The 24,293-nt window shown below is 43.3% G+C and overlaps 2 protein-coding genes across 2 annotated transcripts in view; one reads left to right on the top strand and one right to left on the bottom strand.

The window, feature by feature from the left end:
• The window catches only part of Sec23b (SEC23 homolog B, COPII coat complex component), a 38,427-nt gene extending 27,764 nt beyond the window's left edge, over window positions 1–10,663 (bottom strand). Inside the window, exons 1-8 of the mRNA XM_051144774.1 lie at window positions 10,507–10,663; window positions 7,659–7,893; window positions 5,597–5,654; window positions 3,811–3,897; window positions 1,687–1,923; window positions 1,488–1,576; window positions 592–736; window positions 3–161 (exon numbers count right to left, since the gene is read on the bottom strand). Coding sequence (XP_051000731.1) covers window positions 3–161; window positions 592–736; window positions 1,488–1,576; window positions 1,687–1,923; window positions 3,811–3,897; window positions 5,597–5,654; window positions 7,659–7,879 — 996 coding nt within the window. The 5' untranslated portion in view covers window positions 7,880–7,893; window positions 10,507–10,663. The remainder of the gene's footprint in view (window positions 1–2; window positions 162–591; window positions 737–1,487; window positions 1,577–1,686; window positions 1,924–3,810; window positions 3,898–5,596; window positions 5,655–7,658; window positions 7,894–10,506) is intronic.
• Window positions 10,664–14,365: 3,702 nt separating this feature from the next.
• On the top strand, window positions 14,366–19,939 carry Rbbp9 (RB binding protein 9, serine hydrolase). Its single transcript, XM_051144772.1, has 5 exons — window positions 14,366–14,518; window positions 16,032–16,074; window positions 16,519–16,624; window positions 18,951–19,036; window positions 19,376–19,939. Exons 1-5 carry the CDS (start codon window positions 14,420–14,422, stop codon window positions 19,600–19,602), a joined length of 561 nt encoding a protein of 186 aa, XP_051000729.1. The 5' UTR covers window positions 14,366–14,419; the 3' UTR covers window positions 19,603–19,939.
• The last annotated feature ends 4,354 nt before the right edge of the window (window positions 19,940–24,293 follow it).

Here is a 24,293-nt window from a genome sequence, read left to right as displayed (position 1 = left end):
ACCTTGGTTGCCTTCTTCATGAACCGTGCGTTATCTTTCTCAATATCGTGCCAGGAGCGAATAGGAGTCTTCAACTCATCTCCAACCACCATGCCAGGTCCTTGGGTGGGGGGCCCTCCAGTGAACAGCATAATTCTGGCTCCAGTATTTGGGAAAGTACCCTAATAATAAAGACCGTGACCGAAACATCCAGTCCCACCTCTGAGTATGGTTTCGGTTTCTGTATACAAATACTCCAAAGGCAAATTTTCTCTATGTTCCAGCCACCTCCCCTGTTCTCAGCACCAGTGGTACTGCGTGGTAACGCGTGCGTCGGTGACAAGAGCATCGGTGACAAGAGCATCGGTGACAAGAGCATCGGTGACAAGAGCAGCGCTGACTGTCTCTCAGCCAGATGACTGCGCTGCTGCTACTCTAGTGAAAGCACTCTCCGCGCTCCAACCCCCTTAAATTTTCATAAAAGCTTCCTGGCATTTTCAAAATACTGAGGTCCTGTGGGCTGACTTACAGCACAAGAAAATTTCCAACAAAGCTACCAAGAGCAATTTGTAGGACTTGAGAGGTCCCTATAAAAATCTAAATCTAAATTACCTCCAACAAGCCAACAGCAATGGACAAAGCAACACCAGTGGATCGCAATGGTCTCTTCCCCTGAGTGACTGGCCATGGGTCCCTCTGCAGCTCCCCAAGGAGATCTGTGAGGTTCATGTCAATCTTGTGAACGGGCTGTAGAAATCTGTATGATTTCAAGGGCACATCAGTGGTGATTTAATAAAGAACCTTGACCTTCAACCTTCAGCCACCAAGTTAACTGCTCTCCAAAACCATTATCCAATAGGAAAAATTCAAAACTTTTTCCTTCAAAATTATTTCTACCAACACAAAAGCAATTCTAGTCAAGCTTAGTGTGAAATATGCTATAAAATCTAATAATCGCAAATTTATGCATGCATCATTTAAAAAAATCAAATTGAAAAGGAAAACATCAGCTTGATTAAACTTTAAGCAGCTAAGATGTTCTCCTGGTAAGCCTCGTGTGGCTCAGGTTTGTTTGCGCCCTGTTTGTGCAGATGGTCTTCTCCGTGCCGAGGCTTCTGTCTGCATGCCCCCTTGAGCCTTAGAGGCTATGTACAGAGAAAGACTCTGCTTTCTGGCCAGAGTGGAGGCTGTCTCTGGCAACCATAGGTTTTCGAATCAACTGAATGAAGTGAGTGCCTGCTCACAGGTTTATTTAAAAGTACCCAGAAGAAATGCATTATGTTTTGTCAGCTTTACTTAAGGATCAAGGATAGCAGCCATGTGTCAAAGAGGGGACAGTGTCAGAACATTTCTATGAGACCCTGAATATCAAGTGGGGCTTAGTCCTAAAGTTTTTTTTTTTTTCCTTAGAACTATGGACCCAGAAGTCCCAGCATCACTCTAGCTATTCTCCGGGCTGTTGGGCATGTGCACCACAAAACACCTAACACTGTACACTGGTATCTCACCTGCTGGAAACAAAAGGCTGCTCCTGAGGTTGAGCAGGTCTTGCTTGCTGCATAGGCATCATAGCTGACTTGGTCAGGCCTAGCATCTCCTGAAAAGAACAAACAGAAAGACCCAATTTCCATAATTTCCATTAACACTAAAAGTAAATAATAAACATGGCCCATCTACCCAGCTCCTGCTTCTTTACAAGGTACAAACCTGTATTTGCTTTGCAGTTAGATCCTTGGTCCCTCGGAAGACGTAACTCTTGGAGATTCCCTCACAGCTTAGCTCGTGAACCTGCACCATCCTCCCAAAAGTGATGAGGCCAACCAGGGAATCCGGGGGAAGGAGGCTCAGGGACATCTGCAGAGACTCTTTGAGTGCTTGAAGGTCATCTTCCTCCAAACACGTATCAACCACATAGAGAAAGATCAGAGGTGACCGAGCACCTCGCTTTGGAAAAAGAAAAACGACATGATGATCAGTATATACACAGACATAACCAGCTAGCACAGAGCAAATTGTACAAAACAACAAGTCTCCATACTTCTACAGATATCCAAGGGTATAAGGGCTGTGTGGGTAGAGATCTACACCAGCTTCTAATTACTCAGCAAATGACCCAGAGTCCATCAAAACAAACAAATCTTAGCCGGGCATGGTGGCACACGCCTTTAATCCCAGCACTCGGGAGGCAGAGGCAGGTGGATCGCTGTGAGTTCAAGGCCAGCCTGGTCTACAAAGTGAGTCCAGGATGGCCAAGGCTACACAGAGAAACCCTGTCTCGAAAAAAAAAAAAAAAAACAAAAAACAAAAAACAAACAAACAAACAAATCTTAAAAGGTATTCAATAGTCAATACCTACTATGGGCCAGACGTTACCAGACCCTGGGATACACCAATGAACAGAAGAAACAAAGATTCCTGCCAACCAAAAGGAACAAGCCTGGGAGGGGAGGCCAGGGGGCAGAAATAGCTAAGATGGAGGCTGGTGGCAGGTCCCTGTGTCAAATAGATCACAGCTAGGGGTTCCTGCACATGACTTTAATCCCAGCACTCAGGACACAAAGGCAGGTAGATCTTTTTGAGTTTGAGGACAGCCAGAGCTACATAGTGAGACTATGTCTCAAAAAATAAAGAAAGAAAAAAATAAAGAGAGAGAGAGATGAAGGTAGCTTCAGTAAGAAGGCAAATTTTGAGGTGACAAGATGGCTCAGCTGATAAAGGCCAAACCAAGCCTGATCCCCAGGACTCACAAGGTAGAAATACTGGCTTTCACAAATTGTCCTCTGGCCTACACAGACACACACAGAGAAACACAGAGACACACCACCATCATCATCATCAAATCACGGTTATGGGGAGAAAGGGAAGGGAATGGGGAGCAACACAGAGTTCCAACCTGAGGAGCACCTCCTGCGGGTGTGACACTAAAGGAGTCAAGAAGGCCATGGGGCTGAACAAGGACGCTGGGAGGAGAGAAGGTGTGGGGCCTTGAAGAGTATGCTTTGCTTTAGGTGAAGAGGAGCCAGTTCTGTCTGTCAGTAGAGACTTCTGAGCCTCTAGAGTTACACTGGCTGTTGGGTTAAGAATAAAACACAAAAAGACAAGGAAAATGAGGGAAAGGAGCAACGAGACTGTCAGCATGGCCAGGGTGAGGGAAGGAGAGGCGGGTGGAGTCTAGATATGTTCCCAATAGTACATATCACACATGTAAAATAGTCCACGTCAGTGGACGAGCTACCAAATGAGACCGGGGATGTGGGAAACAGGGCACTGGTAAGAATAGGAAGAGGTGGGTCTGACTTCCTAGCCCAGGCTCGGCTCCATCACTGTTCATCTCTTCAGCTGCATTTGGTTGTGGATTTCACCAAAATCATGCTCAAGATAGGGAGATCATAGGCAGGGTGGCTTAGTGGGAAACAGAGGAAGCAGCTGAGAGCAGGGAGGTGAGAAAGGAAACAGGCTGCAGGATTTATCTCAGGGCAAGATGATCCTTGCAAGCCCATCCCTCCTGCTAGCATAGTACCATAGCCGGGCGAGCAGCAGCAAGGGGGACACTGTACCCTTTAACCAACCCTGGGAAGATGAAGTGCCTCCAGGTGACATGGGGAGGGCGTGGAGGACAGCCTTTAAATGTGCTCAGGTCCCCCTCTCTGAAGCCTAGGTCAAGACCTGAAAAGGACACCAGTAACACAAGCGTACTAGAACCCACTGCGTAGAGCTCTGGGCCCCAGTCAGCAGCTTTACCTCGTGAGGACAGCGGAGAGGCACAGAACTCCAAGTATCTTAAAAAGAACTCAAGTTTAACAGTGTTCATTAAACACATGAAAACATTACCTGGACCACGTACTCAATTGTGGAAAACTGAGGCATCAATTCAGCAGGCTGGTTCACCTCAGATATGCCTGTGTATGCTGGAGGAAACTGATGAGAAGAAAACAAAAGAACATTAAATTAGGGATAGAAGTGATTCGTGTTCCACTCTTTCTTTGTACTGGGGGTTAAGCCTAGGTGCATGCTTGCTAGGCAAGGGCGCCGCCTCTGAGCTCCAGCTATGCATGGCACGTCTATAAAAATGGCTCGTGACCAGCACAAAGTATAAAACATGTTATGAAAACACAAATGTTAGTACTCAAAGCTTCTAATTTTCTTACATATCTATGATTTTATAGCATCAAAAAACATTTACAATTTTAAAGAAGGCCTGTTTGCCCACCCACACACAGCCGAGTTCACGTGTCTTAAAATATATTACCCAAAACATTCAGGTCTGGAGAGATGGCTCAGCGGTTAAAATCACTGTCCACTTTACCAGAGGACCTGGGTTCAATTCCCAGCACCCACATGGCAGCTTACAACTCTCTGTTCCAGGGCATCCAACACCCTAATATAGACACATATGTGAGCAAAACACCAATACATGTAAAATAAAAATAAATAAATTATTTAAAAGAGGAAGAAAGAGAGAAAAAGAGAAAGAAAGAAAGACAGACAGAGACGTTGCTTAAGCGTTGCCCTGCAAACCCTGTGCTGAGGTTGTCTTGAATAGTCTGTATGGAGCTAAACGATGCAGCTCGGTGATGCAGAGCCTCCCTCACACACACAAGGCCCTGAGAGGTGAAGCAGAGCCTCCCTAACACACACAAGGCCCTGAGAGGTGATGCAGAGCCTCCCTAACACACACACACAAGGCCCTGGGTCCCCACTCTTAGCTCTGAGAGGAAGAAAAGCATACGCAGACGATAAAGCCTTTATTAGGCTCATTATCAACAGGATAATGCATGCTTTGGGAAGAAAAGCCGACAAGTTCAGGGAAGTGAAGACAGTTACCATCTGTATTCTGTCTATACTGTGTCATCCTTGACACATATACAGGCCAGATTTGATCTGAGCACCAAAAAGAAAAAAAAATGTCAATGCTCCATTGTCATTCGAGTTTCTTTTAGCTTAGTAGTTTAAAAATGTTTAGCTGCTGGGGATAGGGACACACATCTTTAATCTCAGCACTTGGGAGGCAGAGGCAAGTGGATCTCTGAGTTCCAGGCCAGCCTGGTCTACGTGTGTTCCAGGACAGCCAGGGCTACACAGAGAAACCTTGTCTTAAAAATAAAACAAAACAGCCAGGTGTGGTAGTACACGCCTTTAATCCCAGCACTTGGAGGCAGAGGCAGGCAGGCCTCTGTGAGTTCAAGGCCAGCCTGGTCTACAGAGAGAGTTCCAGGACAGCCAGGGCTACACAGAGAAACCCTGTCCCAGAAAACTGGAAGAAAAAAAAAAAATAAAACAAAACCCCAACTAACTTATAAAGCAGAAAGCTCAACCATGATGCTGGAACCCTAAAGTTACAAGAAAAAAATTCAGTAACATGCACCAACTAATTAGAAAATTAACACAGTCCACTAAAACACGAACAGATTTATCTTCTTTAGGTAACATACTCATTTCCTGTACAAAACTTAAAGAGAAGAGAATTCCGTGCCCTCCACTGTCCACACAAATGGCCTCACAAAAGCCATGACAGGAGAGCACCAGAGGAACATTTAAGCTCATGTAATCTTTTCCAGGGCAACACAACAAAAACAAAATGGGCAAATATAAACATGTATTATTTTAAACTATATACCTGATTTCTTTGAAAACAGAAATTGCAGGCCCACAGTTTTGCACGGTAATCAACTTGACTGCAAGAAAAGTAAATAAATGTCACACACAGATATTATATGTATTTTCAATGTGTTTCTATGAGTATTGCATACGCAGAAGAACTGTGAAGCTGCAGGGAAAACTGGCCTTCAAGGACACCAAAAAATTCTCTCAAACATTTGCACTTAGTAAATTCTTGTCTTTTCCAGTTCCCCAATCATGTTTTAAAATTTCCTCACTCATATAAACTATAAGTTATTTGCTTTTGCTTTCTATTTATCCAACAATTTTATTGTTCAACAGTGTAAAACGTTTTTTAAAAGATTTGCAAAAAAAAAAAAAAAAAAAAAAAAAAAGACTTGCTTAGTTTTATTTTACCTGTATGTGTGTTTTGCCTGTATGTGCAGCACATACGTGCCTCGCAGAGGTCAGAAGAGGTCAGCGCTAGTGCTGGAGCTGTGGAAGGCTGAGCTAGCACGCGGGTGCTGGGCACGTGACCATGGGTCTCTGCGGGAGCAGAGCGTGCTCTTAACCACTGAGCAACCCGCTTCCAGGCCCTGTGCAAAATATCTTAACTTCAATAATAAAAGCACACTTCACACTTGGGCCATGGAGAGCACGTTTCCGGGTTGGCTAAAATGCTAGAAATAGTTCAAGACACAGCTTCTATGGCTTCTTGCCCCTGTCTGCACTTAGGGTATGAGCAGCCAGTGCTGTCACTTTACAAGCACGGTAGAGACATTCCCAATAGGAGCTCGGTAAATAAAAGCAAAGAGCAATAAAAAAGTGCTCTGACATCCAAAAAGTCCAACACTTTCAACTTGCTTCAAAATTCCTCCAGGCATGCATGGCAGTATATTTCTGTAGCCTCACTTCCTCCTCCACGGCGCTGGAGGGTCACACAACCCTGAGACCGTCCAGTTATGCAACGTGCACAACTCTAGCCCAAAAAATAATGAAAATAACTTTTTCCAATAGTGCTCAAATACATTAATAGAATAGAATCTCATATTTTAAAAAATTTAAATTTCACTAAGAATATACGTAATTCCTGATTGTGTCATGATTCTTCTTGCTATAGGTAATCTATTGCATATATGTGTAATAATATAAATGTATATGTAAAAAAAATTTTTTAACAATTTTTTTAAAATCTCAAAAACAATTATACTTAATAATAAAATTATTGGGAGTTAAAATGTCTTCTGCCACGACTAGAAGATGACTCAGTGGCTAACAGCACTTGCTGCACGTTCCAGAGGAACGAAGTTTAGTTCCCAGCATCCATGCCAGGCACCTGGAATATTTGCTTCAGGGACTTCAAGTCCCTCTCTTCTGCCCGCCACAGGGACCCACGTACAAATGGTATGAGCGTATGCACGTGCACTTGTGCAGACACACACACACACACACACACACACACACACACACAATCTTTACTGCCCCCAGGGAAAAAAATTCTTCCGCCTAGTAGTTCTAGACTACATCATCATACAGGATACATACATTAAAAAAAAAGTGAAGTTTCTGGATTTTTTTTTAACACTTTAAAAGCCATCTCTTCAAGTCTACAATTAACCCAGAAGCAAACTGATAATCTGGGAGGGGGGAAAGGAAGGAGAAAGCGAAGGGAAGGACGGAGGGACAACTACAAACTCTTCCTTTCTATCTTCTGCATTGCTCATGTCAGATTCCAATTTTCTTCTAGGCTCCTTTAATTCCAGCACTCGGGAGACAGAGGCAGGAGGATCACTGTGAGCTGAAGGCCAGCCAGATCTCCATATGAGTTCCAGGTCAACCAGGGCTACATAGAGAGACCCACCTCAAAACAACAACAACAACTGAAACAAAAAGATTCCCATTTTGTCTGGAATATCGAGCCAGAGAGGCTCCCATGAGCACTCGCTCTCTCAGAATCTCACCATCTACTTCTCCTCTCAAATTGGAAATTCTTCTAGAGAAATCAAGTGACTTAAGACTTGCGCAGAGATGACAATTTACTATATTCATCATTTTTACTAGTTTTTTAAAAAAATCCATACCAAAGTGGATTGAGAATAGCTTTGCAGGTCGGCCTGCTGCACAGCACAGGTTCATACTGCACAGGGGGTAAGTCTGGGCGCTCTTTCAAAGGAGTGAGCAGACAAGCCAGGGGGACAACCATTCTCGTGGCTTCAAGGCGGCTAGAAGGCCACACGTTCCAACTGAACCGCACACCATCCCGTTCTTCATTCTGCTGAATGAACTCCAGATATGTTGCCATGGTCTAAAAGGAAACTAAAATGAGATTAAAAGTTTTAGTTATATGCAAAATTTCTCAGCTGATCTTTAAAAAAAAAAAAAGATGGTCTCAAACCAGATGGGATTTCACATCAGAAATCCCAGCACTCAGTCCCAAAGAGATAATCTTACAACATAGTGTTTCACAAATACCTGGTCTAGAAAAGCCTGTCACCACAGCATAACAGTAACTACCTTGTCTCAGACCCCCAAAGTTGATTACTCTTCCTTTCTGTCTCAGCTTTCTACTGCTATGATAAAGACCATGACCAAAAGCAATGTGGGGAGGAAAGGGTTAATTTCAACCTGCACTTGTGGTCCGTCCTCTTCAGGAAAGTCAGAGCAGGACCTCACAGCAGAAACTAATACAGAGGCCCTTGGAAGAACACTGCATACTGGCTCATTCCTCAAGCTCACTCGGTCTGCTTTCTTATGCAACTCAGGACCTCAGTGCCTGGGAGTAGCACTGCCCATTGTGGGATGGACCTTCAGACATCAATCATCAACCAAGAAAGTGCTCCCACAGGCCTACCTGATAGGGGTTGAACTACTTGACCATTTGTTAGCTGTGTATAGCCAGATATTACTACTACTTAGTTATCTGTTTATGTGTGATGCTAAGGGTGAAATTCAGGGCCTTTGCATGCTAGGGAAGCACTCTACCACTGAACTAAATTCTTCACACAAGCAAAGAAAACAACGTCGTGGCCAAAGGTAAGTCTCAAATTCTGTTTCATGATCCAACAATTTTCCCAATTCCCTTTCTTTCTTTATCAAAGTAAATACTATATGAAACGTCACCTTCCAAGTCACCTTGGTTTTTGTGTGTCTGTCCTGTTGCATCACCCCTCCCTGCCCCATCACTTTGCTAACTGTGGAGAACAGAAGCGTATGCGGATTTGAGAATCCGGTTTCAAACAGGAAGCAGCTTGGCACACCAAAACTAGGAAGGGAAGTTTGCTTTGTTCTGACTCTCACCGTGTCCTCCTTCCTTCCTGTGTTTGCTTATGCTCATCCTCGGAAGGCTTCAATCGGTCCTTTGGACTAAGCTTTCAGACTCACATAACCCCAGGGTTGTTGAGTGAATGCAAACTATTTGTGATCTAAAACCCATCAGCACATAAGTTCCTGAAGACCAATTGAAGAAGCTCTTCAGGAAAGCAAGTAAGGACTGGCAAGATGGCCCAGTGGTTAAAGTGCTTGCCACACAAGGCTGACAGCCTGAGTTTGATTCTCAGATGTCACATAAAGGCAGAAGGGGAGACCCAATAGTGCAAAAGAGGGTGACTTGACAGGTGCACACACATCATCATCCACAAGCTCAAGCAAAAAAAAAAAAAAAAAAAAAAAAAAGGAACACAAGAACACTGACTCTATGAAAATGGAGGCATGTTCTTATAATCTCCATGTTTGGGAGGCTGAAGGAAAAGAACCAGGGGAGTTCAAAGCCTCCTGGTTTACATAGGGAGATCCTATCCAAAATAAATTGTGTGTGTGTGTGTGTGTGTGTGTGTGTGTGTGTGTGTGTGTATGTATTCAAGACTAAGGTGGCCAAACGTGCTTCAGAACAACTGTCCCCTTTGAGGAATATCATACTGCAAATAACTTGGACGAGGGCAGTTTTACATGCCCAGAAAAGCAAATCCATTATTCTACCGTACAGATTCCACACAACAAAAGTCCAAAACGTCTGTTCCAATTGAAATTCTCAGACATCCACTTGTTATACCTTGCAAACCAGGAAGATGAAACCTTGACTAAACAAAACGCACCTATGCAGCTTTGCCTGGGGGGCCGGGAGGTTGTGAATAAATAAATCACAGATGGGTATATTTTAATATCACCATCTCAGCAATTACTTCAGCAAACCCCATTAAATAAGGGTAGCCCCTCTTTAAAGTTCTGTACTTAAAAGTACAAGTCCCCAGGAACCTGCATATTAAAATCTGCTCTCTATTTCTTATTGCTTCCACTGCTCAACCTTCTAAACCACGGGTTCTTACACCTGGGCACGTAATCCACAGAGGACGTCAGCGAACTCACGAATCCTCTGAAGTTCCATGTACTTTTATTAACTTCTACGTGTTGAGAAATATGATGACTTTTTTTTTCCACTGCTCCTATCAAATTCTCAACGAGTAAGGGTGTCTAAAGAGACACAGCCAAATCCACCTCAGCTCTCAGTGGATTGATCAGTGGAATGCATGAGCGAGCGAGTGGAGTGAATGAATGGGCTAGAAAGGCGCCCAATAAACTATCCGAGCCACCCTCATCTCTCCAGCACATAACTTTCTAGGACTTAGTAGCCATCGGTAGACACAGTCAAACAACACCTAATCCCGTACTGAAAAACTGAGTTCTGATTTCACTTATCACAAAGCAAAACTCAAGTTTTTCATGGGGATCCGGTCCTTCCGGATGCTCACGCCACCACCAATTCTTAGGGCTAAGGAGTCAGAATCCGGTCCTCTGCCATCAGGGACCGCGCGGATGGGATCATCAGTTTTCTCTGATTTTTCAGCTTGCCAGGAAAAATCCACAAGCAGCCCACCCTGCCCCTGCCCTCCTCCTAAGCGCCCATTCACCAGGGAAGAGAGATGAGTCACTCACCTGGACAGAGAGCCTTCCGCGCCCCACCAACACCAGAGCTCGGCTCCGGCTTCCACAGCCAAATCCACCTCAGCTCACAGTGGATTGGTCAGTGGTCGAAAACGTCACTCTCAAGCGCCATGCTCTATCCAATCAGAGAGCACGTCTATGGCTGACGCGGAAAGGGTCAGAAAAGCTGCGCCGCCATCTTTGAATGGGGAAAGGCAGTAGTTTCTTACACTACAAAGTTTAAAATTTAAAGTCCCTTAAGATACATACTTTCTCAAATATATCCCTAATATTTTTTTTTCCTGCACAGAACCTCGGCGCCTGCGGGACCGTCATCCAAATGCATCCAGTACTCCTCAGGGGGCCGCCCTGACAGAACGTGACTTCTGTTTGCCTCAGAGGGAAGTCCCTCGCATTTCCTAGTTACCGGGAAGCGAGAACAGTGACGCGTAGCCGGAGGGGAACCTGAAGTTGTCAGGAAGAGGCCGTCAGCCTGCGGGGAGGAGCTGGAAGGTGGCAGAGTCTCTGCCCTAGTAGATGTTCTTTTTGAGCTCAGCAGGTGCAGTGGGTGGGGGACCTCGTGGAGCTTGAGCGTCTGTTGTGTACCCCCTAACACGGGTGCTAGGAACCGAACTCTAGCAATATGCACTCAGCCACTGAACCAACTCTCCAGCCCCCAAACTCTAAAATCTTAAATGTATGCTAAGCCGTGTTTAGGCGTTCAAAGAGTGTCCATTAAATAACCCAATTTACTATTAATTCCAACTTTTCTATAAAACAGAGCTTAACTATGAAGTTCTGGCTGGCCTGAGGAAAGCAGAGCTCTGCTTTCCTGTGTCTCCTGAGTGCTGGAATTAAAAGCACACATCACACCGAGATAGATGGACTAGAAGCGCAAGAAATAACAGGGCTCAGTTTAAGTAGATGTTACTATGAAGTATTACTATTTGCAACAAAACCTTGTCAGAATAACAACGCAGTTTTAAACAAATTTACATTTCCGTATCCTCTTAAACATCAATTAATGTTAACATTAGGTAATTTATAACCCAACGTAATCTCTTCCTAAGGAAAGGAGGCCAAGTCAATTAAAAGGTACACGTGTATTATATCTGACACTGAGGAAAAGAAAAGACTTTATTAATAACAAAAGTTAATGTAATTTTATTTGTCAAAGATTTCGCTTAAGGTTTTGAACCCAGGTTATTTCTGCACCAGTAATTTCTATAGGGAAGGGTTTTTTGTTTTGTTTTGTTTGTTTGTTTGTTTGTTTGTTGCATGTTCAAAGTATTGTTGATTGAATGTCCTTATTTGGGAGAATTTTAGAAGTGTTTGATTGATATGAGTGTACATACTGGCCAGTGGTGGTGCATGCCTTTAATCCCAGCACTCAGGAGGCAGAGGCAAGCAGATCTCTAAGCTGAGGCCAGCCTGGTCTACAGAGGAAGTTCCTGGGTACACAGAGAAACCCTGTCTTTTAATTGGAAAAGTATAATGATTTAACTTATTGTGACTCGACAGGAGTGGTAAGATCTCCTGTTCTTCCATAGCAATGGGTGCAAGACTTTTTTCATTCTAGCCAGTCAGACATATTGAAATGTCTTTTCTCACTCCAGCCAGTCAGACATATTGACATATAAAGAACATACAGTTTTAGTTCTGGGATCTCAGCCCCAGGTCAGGAGGAAACACAGAAACATTAAAGTCTGGTGGCCTGGAGAAGAAGACACTGCTTTTCCCTGTTGGTGTGGATAGTAGCCGTCACAGAGAGCACTGAGAAACTAGATCTGCTGTCACCTCTTACCTAGGAGAGGGTCTCTCCATAAACTGTTTAGTTCCCTTCAGGGATTACCAAATGGCTGGTAAGACCAAATTTCTGACTGTTGTTTCCTTCCATGGGAGGGGAGTAAACTAACCAGCCACGAGCAAATCAGAAAGAAGGACTGAAAATCATTAGAAAGAAGAAAAGACAGCTAGAGGAACAGTGCTTTCAACTCAGCATTCATATTCTAGTACACCCCCCCACACACACACACACAAAGACACTTTAGCTGAAACAACCTGTAATGTGCTCTTCGGTGATGTGACTCCAGGTAGATTTAGAACATGGGTGGGCGGCTCAGCAGATAAGGTGCTGGCCGGGAAGCCGGTGGACCTGAGTTTGAGTTCCAGGATCCATGCTGTGGAAGGAGCTCAGACTCCAGAAAGATATCCTCTGACGTCCACCCACACAGGGAGGCACCCACACGCGTGGACAACACACACCACACCACAGTGTGTGGTAAACATGTTTCAAAGAGGTAAAATGAGGGCCAGTGAGGTTGCTAAGCAGGTAAAGCCTGCTGACCTGAGGCCCGTCTCTGACCCTCATAACTGCTGAAGAGGAGAACCACCTCCACAAAGCTGTCCTCTGGCTGCAATGCCCAGGCCATGACACATGCACCCTCCACACAATAATAATAGCAGTAGTAGTAATAATAAAAGATACAATAAAGTTTTAAAACATGTAATAGTATGCAAACAAAATATTCCAAATAATTTAACTTACCCATTAGTGAAAACAATAGGAATGTTCAAATTAGTTCTAAGAAAATCTCATTTATAAAAACATATTCTCTACCTCAAAATATCTTTTTCAACCCTATGTTTAGACATTATATGCGTTGTTATGGGTATCTGTGTGTACCTATCAACTACACCCTGCTGGGAGATTGTCTTAATTGAGTTATTTGAGGTAGAAAGACACACCCTGAATTTGGACAGTCCCATTTTATGGGCAGGGCTCTGAATTGTAAGAGTGAAAAAAGCACTTCGCTGTCATCCCAGCACTTGGAGGCAGAGGCCAGTGGATCTCTGTGAGTTGGAGGCCAGCCTGGTCTACAAAGCAAGCCTAGGACAGCCAAGGCTACACAGAGAAACCCTGCCTCAAAAAAAAAAAAAAAACAAAAAAAACAATACAACAGCAAAAGTGAAAGAAACCAGCGGCCATCAGAATGGACAGCCTGAGTTCAATCTCTGGGCCCCACACGATGGAACGAGAGAAAGAGCTCCTTCAAATTGTCCTCTGACCTCTGCAAACACACTCATCTGCACTCAAACATACCTCATGTGCACGCACACGCAATGATTTAAAACCGTAATGGCTCAGCCATTAAGCATACCTGCTGCTCTTTCAGAAGACTGGAGTTAATTCCTAGTATTCACATTTGGTCCAGCAACTATAACTCCAATTCCATGGTACCCAACATCCTCCCCTGGACTCCTGAGACGCCCCCACGCATGTTGTGCACGTACACATAAAAAGATAATTTTTCCTGAATATAGTGACACACTCCTTTAATGCCAGCTCTCAAGAGACAGGTGAATCTTTGTGAGTTCTAGGCTAGTCTGGTTTACATAGAGAGTTCCAAGCTAGTGGGGACAAAATAATGAGGTTGTCTTTTCTTTTTCTTTTCTTTTTTTTTTTTTTTTTTTTTTTTTTTTTTTTTTTTTTGAGACAGGGTCTCTTTGTGTTAGCCTTGGCTGTCCTGGTCTCGCTTTATAGATCAGGCTGGCCTCGAACTCACAGTTATCCATCTGCCTCTGTCTGAGGCTGTCTTAAACAAATTAACAAAAGTTGATTTGGAAAAAAAACAAAAAAACTTTCCTTAAAGAATTATTGGTACGCCTAAAAATAAATATAACAGATTCTGAGTATGTTGCTGCAAGTTCTTCATAAAGGTAAACCAAAAGTGGTTGATGTTTGATGGTAATTCACAGAATTTGAGTTAGGCTGTCTGTGTGCTAAACAATACAGCGCGGGCCTGCGGGTATCCAAGGACTACAATTCCCAGAAGGCCTCAGTGCGGGCTCTGGGCCGGATGCCGTCAAGGTCGGAGAACTACAGGTCCTAGCTGGCCAGGGGTCTCACGATTTTGCTGCATTCATGGCGCTCCCTAGCAAGGCAGTGATTGTTCCCGGGAACGGAGGTGGGGATGTGGCCACCCATGGCTGGTACGGCTGGGTGAGAAAGGGGCTGGAGCAGGTAAGGAATCCCAGCCCCTGCTCTGCGGTCCATTTGGCGCTGTGCGGAGGGAGGGAGGGAGGATAAGGCTCGAAGCTGTTCCCACCTTCCTCCAAATGAGCTCTGTGAGTCCTCGACGATGCTGCTCACCTAAGCTAGTGGTCAGGATTTTAACTGGCGAAGCAGCTCAAAAAGCTGAGGGCACAGTTTTAGAGACTAAAAGGAAAACCTGTTTTACAACTGTAGAGAAAGCCCCCTCCCCACCCCTTTCTGCTACCAGATTGGAGACTTCCCAGATAATTTTGTTTATATTTATGGCTTTAGATTTTGAAATTTTCACTATGTGATATTTAATATATACAAAGGATGGATATAATGTGCAATAAACTACCAAACTAAACTACATTTTTTTTTCCGTGCTGTCAAAGCCAAGGCGGCTTTGTGTGCCCTGTACCATTAAGCTATACTCGCAATCCAAATTAAACTCTAGAACATAACCAGTTCTAGATGATCTGTCTGCCCTCCGTCCCATATTTTGCGTTTAACTTATTGTATGCAGGGGGTGGGGGGCATGTGGAGGACAGAAGACAACTCTGTGGAAATCAGTTCTCTCTTTACGTGGGTTCTGGGAGTCAAATTCAGGTCACCAGGCAACCGCTGCAAGTGCCCTTGTCAGGTGGGCTCCTGTTACGGCCTTTTTGCTACACATTTAAAATCTTAAAGTATTTTTACATCCATGTGTATAATCTTTAAACAGCATATTGTTTAATTTGGCGTCTTTGTGAACTTTATAGAAACAGCATAGCACCATCGGTCATCCTGTGCCTCTTAACTTTTTTTTGTTTTGTTTTTTTGTTTTTTGGAGACAGGGTTTCTCTGAGTAGCCTTGGCAATCTTGGACTCACTTTGTAGATCAGGCTGGCCTCGAACTCACAGCAGTCCGCCTGCCTCTGCCTCCTGAGTGCTGGGATTAAAGGCTTGCGCCACCATGCCCAGCTCGCCTCTTAACTTTTAATAAAATGAAAAACCCTCTTCCACAGTTAGTTTTCTGTGTTGGCCTCGAGTAGAATTTCAGGAGAAAATAGGGCCCATTTGGAATAAAACTTCAGGGTTGTGGCTGAAAGCTATAGGCAAAGCTACCAACTCAAAGGTCAAGCTGGAAATGGCCAGCAGGACGGGCTACTCAGCTTTCTCAGTGGTGTCTCCATATTCTTTTTACTTTCTTTCTGGGCACAGTCCATTGGGCTCAGGTCATTCTGTCTCCGGCACATTAACTTAGGCCTTCCCCATAGACACATGACTTGGGGGTGACTAGATTACAAGTGCAGACACTGGCCTCGGTGGCCTTCTACAGAGCTGGATAGAGAACCACACATGGCTGTGTATCATCTGAGCAACACTACGTAATCCATTCATTTCATAATATCAGCAAGTATTTACTGAATTGAGCAAGGTCATATCAGGTGTCACATTTCTTTTCCTTTTACAAAGTTAATCTCTTTATTATAGCTTTTTCTTCTCCTTTACCTCACAGATTCCTGGTTTCCAGTGTTTGGCTAAAAACATGCCTGACCCAAGTAAGTTTTAAGCTTGTTTTTGAAAAGCCTCATCTGTTAGATTTTGAGCTCAGCATTTGCAGGGTGAGGCCAGAAAGCAGGAATATCATAGTGAGAGGACAAAATGAAATGCACACTAAGAACAAATAAAGCAAGGAGCTCGTGGACATGGGTGGAAGCCAAAAATAATATGGAAGATTTCAGTAACAATCAAGAAAATCACCTAGGTATGGTCAACTTAATTACCTTTGTAAGCTAGTAACTGTATTTTCCCTGTTTAAGACTAGCTTGTGCTACATAGTGAGGGAGGCTCTCACAAAAGAAAATGGGAGGGGGGGGTCTTCACTTCAGTTGTCTTTAAGAACATGACTGGGGGTGGGCAAAACTCTACTAAAACCGCAGGACAGAGGTCTTGGGCTCTGCTGAAACAGCCTCATCTACCAGACTGTTGTACTCTGACTGCAGTTACAGCCCGAGAGAGCATCTGGCTGCCCTTCATGGAGACAGAGCTGCAATGTGATGAGAAGACTGTCATCATAGGCCACAGTTCCGGTGCCATCGCAGCCATGAGGTACAACCCTGTGGAACTGCTGAGTTGTAGGCATACTTGCCTGGGAAATGTTACGTTTCTTAAGTTTCCATTGCAGAGGGAACAGTGCTGACCTCAACAGCAGTAACATAATCTGCCCTGATTTCTTCCTTGTTTGTTAAGGGAGTGAAAGAACTGGATTGCTTTTCCCAGGTGCAGTGATCTCTGAAAGCTTCTGTGGCTCTGGCGCTTCCTGCTGCTCGGCTCTGATGTCTCCCGTCACCTCTTCTCTCCTCGCAGCCAGGCATACTGACGTCATCGTAGTTCCTGGAATGTGCCAGTGCACATCTGCCTTATCCTGCTCAGCCTTCTAGCAGGGACACCCTCTTACAAGCTGCCTGGCTTTCTCACTGTGCGTCTACTTGAATGTCCCCTTTTGGGTGACATCTTCAGTCAGTCCATATAAAAGAGCAGCTTTGCCCTAGCGGCTCCTATCTCCTTTATGTTTTTCTATGTATAGTACGTTATCATCCAACATACATTGATTCTTGTTTGCCTCTATTAATAGAATGGAAGCTCCATGAAAGTGGGGTAAACCAGGCGGGAGAGATGGCTCAGAGGTTAAGAGCACTGACTGCTCTTGCAGCGATCATGAATTCAATTCCCAACAACTACATGGTGGCTCACAATCATCTGTAATGTGATCTGGTGCCCTCTTCTGGTGTGCAGGTCTACACGTAGGCAAAACACTGTATACATAATAAGTAAACCAAAAAAAATTTTTTTTGTCCAGACAGGGTTTCTCTGTGTAGCATTGGCTGTCCTGGAGTCACTTTGTAGACCAGGCTGGCCTTGAACTCACAGAGATCCGCCTGCCTCTGGCTCCCAAGTGCTGGGATTATAGGTGTGTGCCACCACTCTCAGCTAAATAAATCTTAAAAAAAAAAATGCAGGTCTTCATGCAGGCAGAAAGGGGGGTAACCCTTTGTTTACTCACATGGAATTAACAGTACCTAGGAGAGAGGCTGACATAGTAAGTGCTGAACAAATACCTCCTGGAGAATAGAGGTTTCTTTCTTGGGATTCCACGTGCACACCCATAGTGCTTCTGTCAGAATCTCATCTTCCCCATTAGCCTAGCAGATAAGGAATTAGCTGGCCAAGCTGTTTCAGGTTGAGCTGTTTGCATATTTCCTACCCTGATAACAAAGGCTGTTCAGTCAGTCATTCAAGCTACCATGTGAATTGTTAAATGTTATGGGATCTTGCCAAATTTTATAACCTTTTAGCTACATAGGTCAAGAGGATGGGGATAATAATGTTTCAGTACAGTACCAGTGAATTATGGCATACAGTCAGCAAAAGGATGTTCACAAGTGTGTGCGTGGTGGTGGGGGCAGTGCTGACCTCAAACACGGTAACATCTGTCCTTTTTTTTCTTGTTTACCAGTCATTGGTAAAGGTGTGTTGTTGTTGTTGCTGTTGTAATTATTATTCATTTTGAGACCAGGTTTCTCTGTGTAGCCTTGGCTATCTTGGACTCACTTTGTAGACCAGGGGGCCTCAAACTCAGAGATCTGTTGCCTGTGCCTCCTGAGTGCTGGGATTAAAGGTGTGGGCCAACTGTGCCTGGCAGTAATATTCTTTGTGAAGCCCTCTGAGTTTATTAGGATTCTAAGAATTGACTCCTAAAGTTAATCAAGAAAAAAAAAAAAAAAAAAAGTAGATGCCTGAACAATTAGCGACAGGTATGAAGAAACAGGAAACCAACACAATCTAAGGGGTATGCTAGCTTACTTACTAATTGCTAAGGAATACTTTTGAAAAGAAAATGCTAGACACGTCTTAACAAGCGATAGCATATAGTACCATCGATAGTGGGACACATGAACACATGTACCTGAAGTGACGGAAAGGCTATCTTACCAAAATGTTTAATCTCAGACTAATTGTGAGAAAACTAATTGGGTTTAAGGAGCTGGGCTAAACTATGAGAACACAGGCAGTGCTAAACCTGACTGTGTGTAATAATGCACATGCAAGCAGCAGCAGCAGCATCTTTCTGAATTATGATTCACAGACCACTTGCATTAGGCAAATGGGTTAGAGATTACATGCCTTAAAATGCAGGTTCCTGGGCCTGACTCTGAATTACATGCTCTGGGGCTGAGCCCAGGAATCTGAGTCAGCATGTTGACTACCCAAGTAATGCTGACAAAGGTAGATGAATGTGTATGTTAGTGATTGTGAAATTTTGTTTTTCATTTTAATCTCAGTAGCATATACTACGTTTCTGCGAATTTACATCAGATGGCTGTTTCCTAGATTCAATAATACTATGTATTACTGACACTCTTTCTTATCCCAGGTACGCTGAGACACATCAGGTATATGCCCTTGTATTGGTGTCTGCATACACATCAGACCTGGGGGATGAAAACGAGCGTGCGAGCGGTAAGTCTTCAGGAAGAAGCCCCAGGAGAGCCCTTCCCAAAACACAGGACACATTGCTAAGCTACAAAGTAGCTGTTATCTCTCAACCCTACAAATATAAATCTAATAGCAAAATAAGAGATTTTCCACCTACTTTGGCTATCTAGCATGAATCCCAGGACTTGGCTTTTTTTGAGCCATTTACTTCGTCTTGGTAAGTAAGTATGGCATCAAGCCCTCCAGATAGGAAACCCAAAGAACTGCTCTGAAGTCGCCTCTGGTCCTTTGTGTCTCTGTGATATTTTCTGATGTCTAGGATGATGATTCATGCACGCTGATAGGCTGCTTTTTCCCCTGCAGGGTACTTCAGCCGCCCCTGGCAGTGGGAGAAGATCAAGGCCCACTGCCCTCACATTGTGCAGTTCGGCTCCACTGATGACCCCTTCCTTCCCTGGAAGGAGCAACAAGAAGTGGCAGATAGGTTGGACGCCAAATTGTACAAATTCACCGACCGTGGTCACTTTCAGAACACAGAGTTTCATGAACTGATTAGTGTGGTGAAGTCTATGCTCAAAGTACCAGAATAGTCCAGATGAGTCCTGTTCTGTAACGTGCCAGTATGGTTAGAAGAGCAACCATTATCACACAGTACTAGACAGGAAACATCCGGCTAAGCTACAAAAGTGCCTGAAAAACAAACCCATTTGAACACTCACACTAAGTTACTAGCATTTCAGTTCCCACAGGACTTAAACTCTTCCTGAAAAGCTACTAACTAGAGCAGTATTTTTCCATTTGATAAGGGACACAGAGTTTGTTTAGCCATCCTGTTGACCCAAATAGAGTTAAGTTAGAAGTAGGCTTCAAAACTAGACATGGTGTGCCTTTATGACACCAGCACTTCAGAGAAAGCAGGGGATGAGGAGAAGACTAGTTTGATGTTGTCTCAGAAAAGAAAAAGCAAGCAGACCCAGGTCTCTTGAGCCTCACTCCAGATTATAACTCGATAGCTTTAGCAAGGTGTGATCCACTCCTGAGACCACAATACTTATAAAGCTGAGGAAAGTGGATCTTGAATTTGAGGCCTGCCCTGTCTAAGCTAAATATTTAGCAAACCATGTCTCAAAAAAACAAAACAAATAACCAACAGTAACTATAAAAAACAAGCCTAGAAGAAACTAAAATAGGTTTTCACTTAAATTTTAAGTGACATTTTTTTCCTTTTTAAAACAAAATTTTCCTAACTGGGGAAGAAAATATGATTAAAGGTACACAATGTTGTATTACAACTCAAAACTCTAGCTGCTGTTTCAAACTAGTGCAGGATGGTAAACTTGGGTCTTCATCAGTGACATCCCCAACCCCACCCCATCCCCAGGTCCTTCTGACAGGTTGAGACCAACACAGAAGGGATGCGCAGTCAGGGAGCTGCAGACAGCAGATGTCTGCAAAGCCGGCCACCTGTATACCAATGTAGGTAAGACTAGCAGGGTTAGGTCATGTGGTGTGCTGCAGTGTGGAAATGTGACGTGTATCCATGTCTTTTTAGAAACTGGGGCAATGTTTATGCATTTCTGCAATCTCTACATGAATTGCAGTAGCTGGCAACAACATTGTAATTAAAAGATCTGCAAATGCTACAAGACCAGGTCATCCTCTTGTGAGCTTGGCTGTAAGTAAACATTTTTAGATTGTCTATGAAGTCCAAGAAAAGCCTAAGATAAACAAATGAACATAATGCTAACTGGGCGGAAGACAAGGGAGTGAATTGTACTTTGTTACTACGTTTTAAGTATCTTCAAAAAGAACTTTTCCACAATCAAGTGTAACTCTGTAGAGTTGAGCCTCTTAACTTGTAGGGATCAATTCAAGCACCATTCCACAATTTTTCTTAATCTCTCATTTAAATATAAGCTATCCCCCTTTAAAAAATGTTCTTTTTATATTATATATTCAATATATGAAATGGTTTCATTATGATACTTTCACTCATTTATAACGTATTTTGACCATATGTTAAAAAGTAATAATAAAGCATTTATTTCTCAGTATTTTCTGACTGCTGTGATGCCTCAGATCTCCAGTGCCCTTAGACTTGATGACACAGAACCTGTGACAGATACAGAAATGTGATTTTCCACTTTTATCCTAGAAGGGTACAAAGCTGCCGTGTTAGCCTGAAATGCTGTGGAGGTTTCTAGCATCAGGAAAGACTTTTAACTTTTAATAGGTATCTTTGGAGGACAGGAAAACAATCATATAGGTCTACGTAGGAATTCACGTGGGAATGAATAATATCAGCAACAGTTATTTATCAAGTGAGATTTTATCCCGTCAGAAAACAAATTGTAAACTAATGTCATTTATATAAGTTAATTTTTTAAGAATTCAAAAACAAAAACAAAAAATAATAACTAATCTACCATCAAATAGACTCAAATTTGGATTATAGGTTTGGTCCAATCACTGCTAAAAAGCCTGCTTACAATAGATATATGATTTTTTGTTTGTTTGTTTGTTTGTTTTTGCTTTTCGAGACAGGGTTTCTCTGTGTAGCCTTGGCTGTCTTGGACTCACTCTGTATACCAGGCTGGCCTCGAACTCACAGAGATCCAACTGCCTCCTGAGCACTAGGATTAATGTTTTTTAATTAATTTTTTTCCTAACTTTAAAATGAATTGTTAAAAAAATCTCAATTATAGCCAGATATGGTGGCACCTGCACTCGGAAGGCAGATCTCTGTGAGTTTGAGGCCAGCCTGCTCTACAAAGCTAGTGTAGGACAGCCAGGACTACAAGAGAAACCCTGTCTCAAAAAACAAACAATAATCTTTTTTTTTTGAGACAGGGTTTCTCTGTGTAGCTTTGGCTGTCTTGGACTCATTTTGTAGACCAGGCTGGCCTCAAACTTACAGAGATCTGCGGGCCTCTGACTCCCAAGTGCTGGGATTAAAGGCGTGCATCACCATGCTTGGCCCAAACAAATAATGTTAATTATAAACTAATACATTTCAGTGTGAGATTCAGTGATTCCCCAGGGGAGAGTATACAAGAGAGCTCTCTGTTGACTGCGCTGTCTAACATAAGCAGTATCCACAGACAACCAAGACAGACTGTAGTTCTTTAATGAACTCAGAGGGAAACACCCTGTCTCACTGGACCACTCTGCTATAGAGCACACACTTTGTTTTCATCCCTCACCTGCCATGTAGTAAACCTGAAACTGCTATTGTCCCTTCACTGTTGGGCTGATGGTTGGCCAGAGGCCTCATCATGCCAGGAGTATCTCTCACTGTGCCCATCACAGAATTGAATTGTTTGACTACTTTGTTTAATTGATCACCATCCAAACCCTTACAAAACTTATATATTGCCAAAATCAAAGTTTCATGTGAGAATCCATAGTTTTGTTTTGGTTTTTTTGTTTTTTTCGAGACAGGGTCTCTCTGTGTAGCCTTGGCTGTCCTGGACTAGCTTTGTAGACCAGGCTCGCCTTCAACTCACAGCGACCCGCCTGCCTCTGCCTCCTGAGTGCTGGCCATATAACTATTCATTAAAAACCATTAAAGCATGGACTCATGATGTCTGATTTTTTAATGGATTACTTTTAAACAGGAGTGTCTTCAAGTGAGGAAAATAATAAATACTAAGTGGGAAAGAACGAAGCATCTGGGCTTCGTCTGCAGCTTTATTTTGTGACATAATTTTAGAGGTGCACGATTTGTTTTGATGATAGCTTACTTCTTTTATTTATTTATTTTTTTCTATAGCTTACTTCTGTAGTTTATTTTATTTACAAAACAATTGCTACATTTTTAAAGTATCTATCCCTCTCAGTTAAAACTCAAGAGTAAGAAATACATTACAAGGCAAAATATTCAGAGTAAAAAAACATTCTATGAGGAAAAAAATCTTAAGTATCTCTTTATTCTGGTGAGGTGAGGAACACTTGTAGCCACTGGCTGCAAATTTAAAAACTAATTATCAGGACAACACAGTGCTGAGTGCCTGGGTAACTATCAGGACAACACAGCGCCAGGCACGGCTGCTGAGTGCCTGGGTAATTGCAGCCCTCGGGAAGCTCAAGCAGGACCGCACCACCCGCCTAAGCCATCAAGTGAATTCCAGGCTAGTGTGGGCTAGAGTGAGGCTCTCATCTCCACCAAACAAAATGACATAATGCAGAGCCTATTTAGAAAACAATTTGATTCTTTCTCCCTTTTATTTTATTTTATTTATTATTTTGTATACAGTGCTCTGCCTGTACACCTGTAGGCCAGAAAAGGCATCAGATCACATTACAGATGGTTGTGAACCACCACGTGGTTGCTGAGAATTGAACTCAGGACCTTTGGAAGAGCAGATGGTACTCTTAACCACTGAGCCATCTCTCCAGCCCCCTCCCTTTTATTTTTATTTACTTGGTTCAAGACAGAATTTCTTTGTATAGCCCTGTCCTGCAACTAGCTGTGGAGACTAGGCTGGCCTTGAACTCAGATCCACCTGGTTTGCCTCCCAAGTGCTGGGATTAAAAATGTGCACCACCACTGCCCAGCTCTTTTTCCCTTTTGTAACTCCCCTGCGCATTTAATTTTCTAGTAAAACAAGACTAGTGCCTGTGTGACAGGCTAGGCAGACCCAGTCAGAGTACACACTGTTCCCACCATGCTTGCCCTCAATTGAGGCAGAGAAAAACCTGTGCTTTATATATAATCTAACACCTAAAACGAGCTGGTGCCATTCAATGCCCATCCTACAGAACTGGCCATTGAATTCATCTGATAACCATGGGCTAGTGAGTTTGGCTTTCCTACTCCAGTATCTCTCAGGGTAACTCTAATGAGCACTGCCAGAGGCGGCTAAGTTCAGCCCCAAAGAGGAGTGCAGCGAGAACCCTTTCAGTGGGCCCATGCTTTTAGCTTACACAAAAAAAGGTACAAAGCAAGGTGGGCACAGTGGAGGAGGCCTTTAATCCAATCCTAGCACCCAAGAAGCAGAGGCAAGTTCAAGGCCAGCCTGGTCTACAGAGTGCCAGGATAGCCAGGGCTACACAGAGAAACCCTGTCTTAAAAAAAAAAAAAAAAAAAAAAAAAAAAAAGTAGAAATCCAACCGCTGAGCCTCTTAATGTGGATCCAGCTATATTCTGTAAATATCTTGTCAGTTAGTGTTTTCCATGCCTCATGGCTGGGACTCTGCTTAAACTTGGCATACCACGATTTTTAGAAAATAAGAAAAAAGAGGACTATTTTAGAACACAGTAAGAGAGGACTAGTTCCCA

Source organism: Acomys russatus, chromosome 4 (genome assembly GCF_903995435.1).
Source record: "Acomys russatus chromosome 4, mAcoRus1.1, whole genome shotgun sequence".
Taxonomy (NCBI): Eukaryota; Metazoa; Chordata; class Mammalia; order Rodentia; family Muridae; genus Acomys; species Acomys russatus.
This window is presented reverse-complemented; position numbering and strand designations above follow the sequence as displayed.

Excerpts from the sequence above, each read along its gene's own strand:
- Rbbp9 (XM_051144772.1), top strand. The coding sequence starts at position 14,420 with ATGGCGCTCCCTAGCAAGGCAGTGATTGTTCCCGGGAACGGAGGTGGG. Across the intron at positions 14,519-16,031 it reads TGAGAAAGGGGCTGGAGCAG|ATTCCTGGTTTCCAGTGTTT; the intron begins GTAAGGAATCCC and ends TTTACCTCACAG. Across the intron at positions 19,037-19,375 it reads TGAAAACGAGCGTGCGAGCG|GGTACTTCAGCCGCCCCTGG; the intron begins GTAAGTCTTCAG and ends TTTCCCCTGCAG.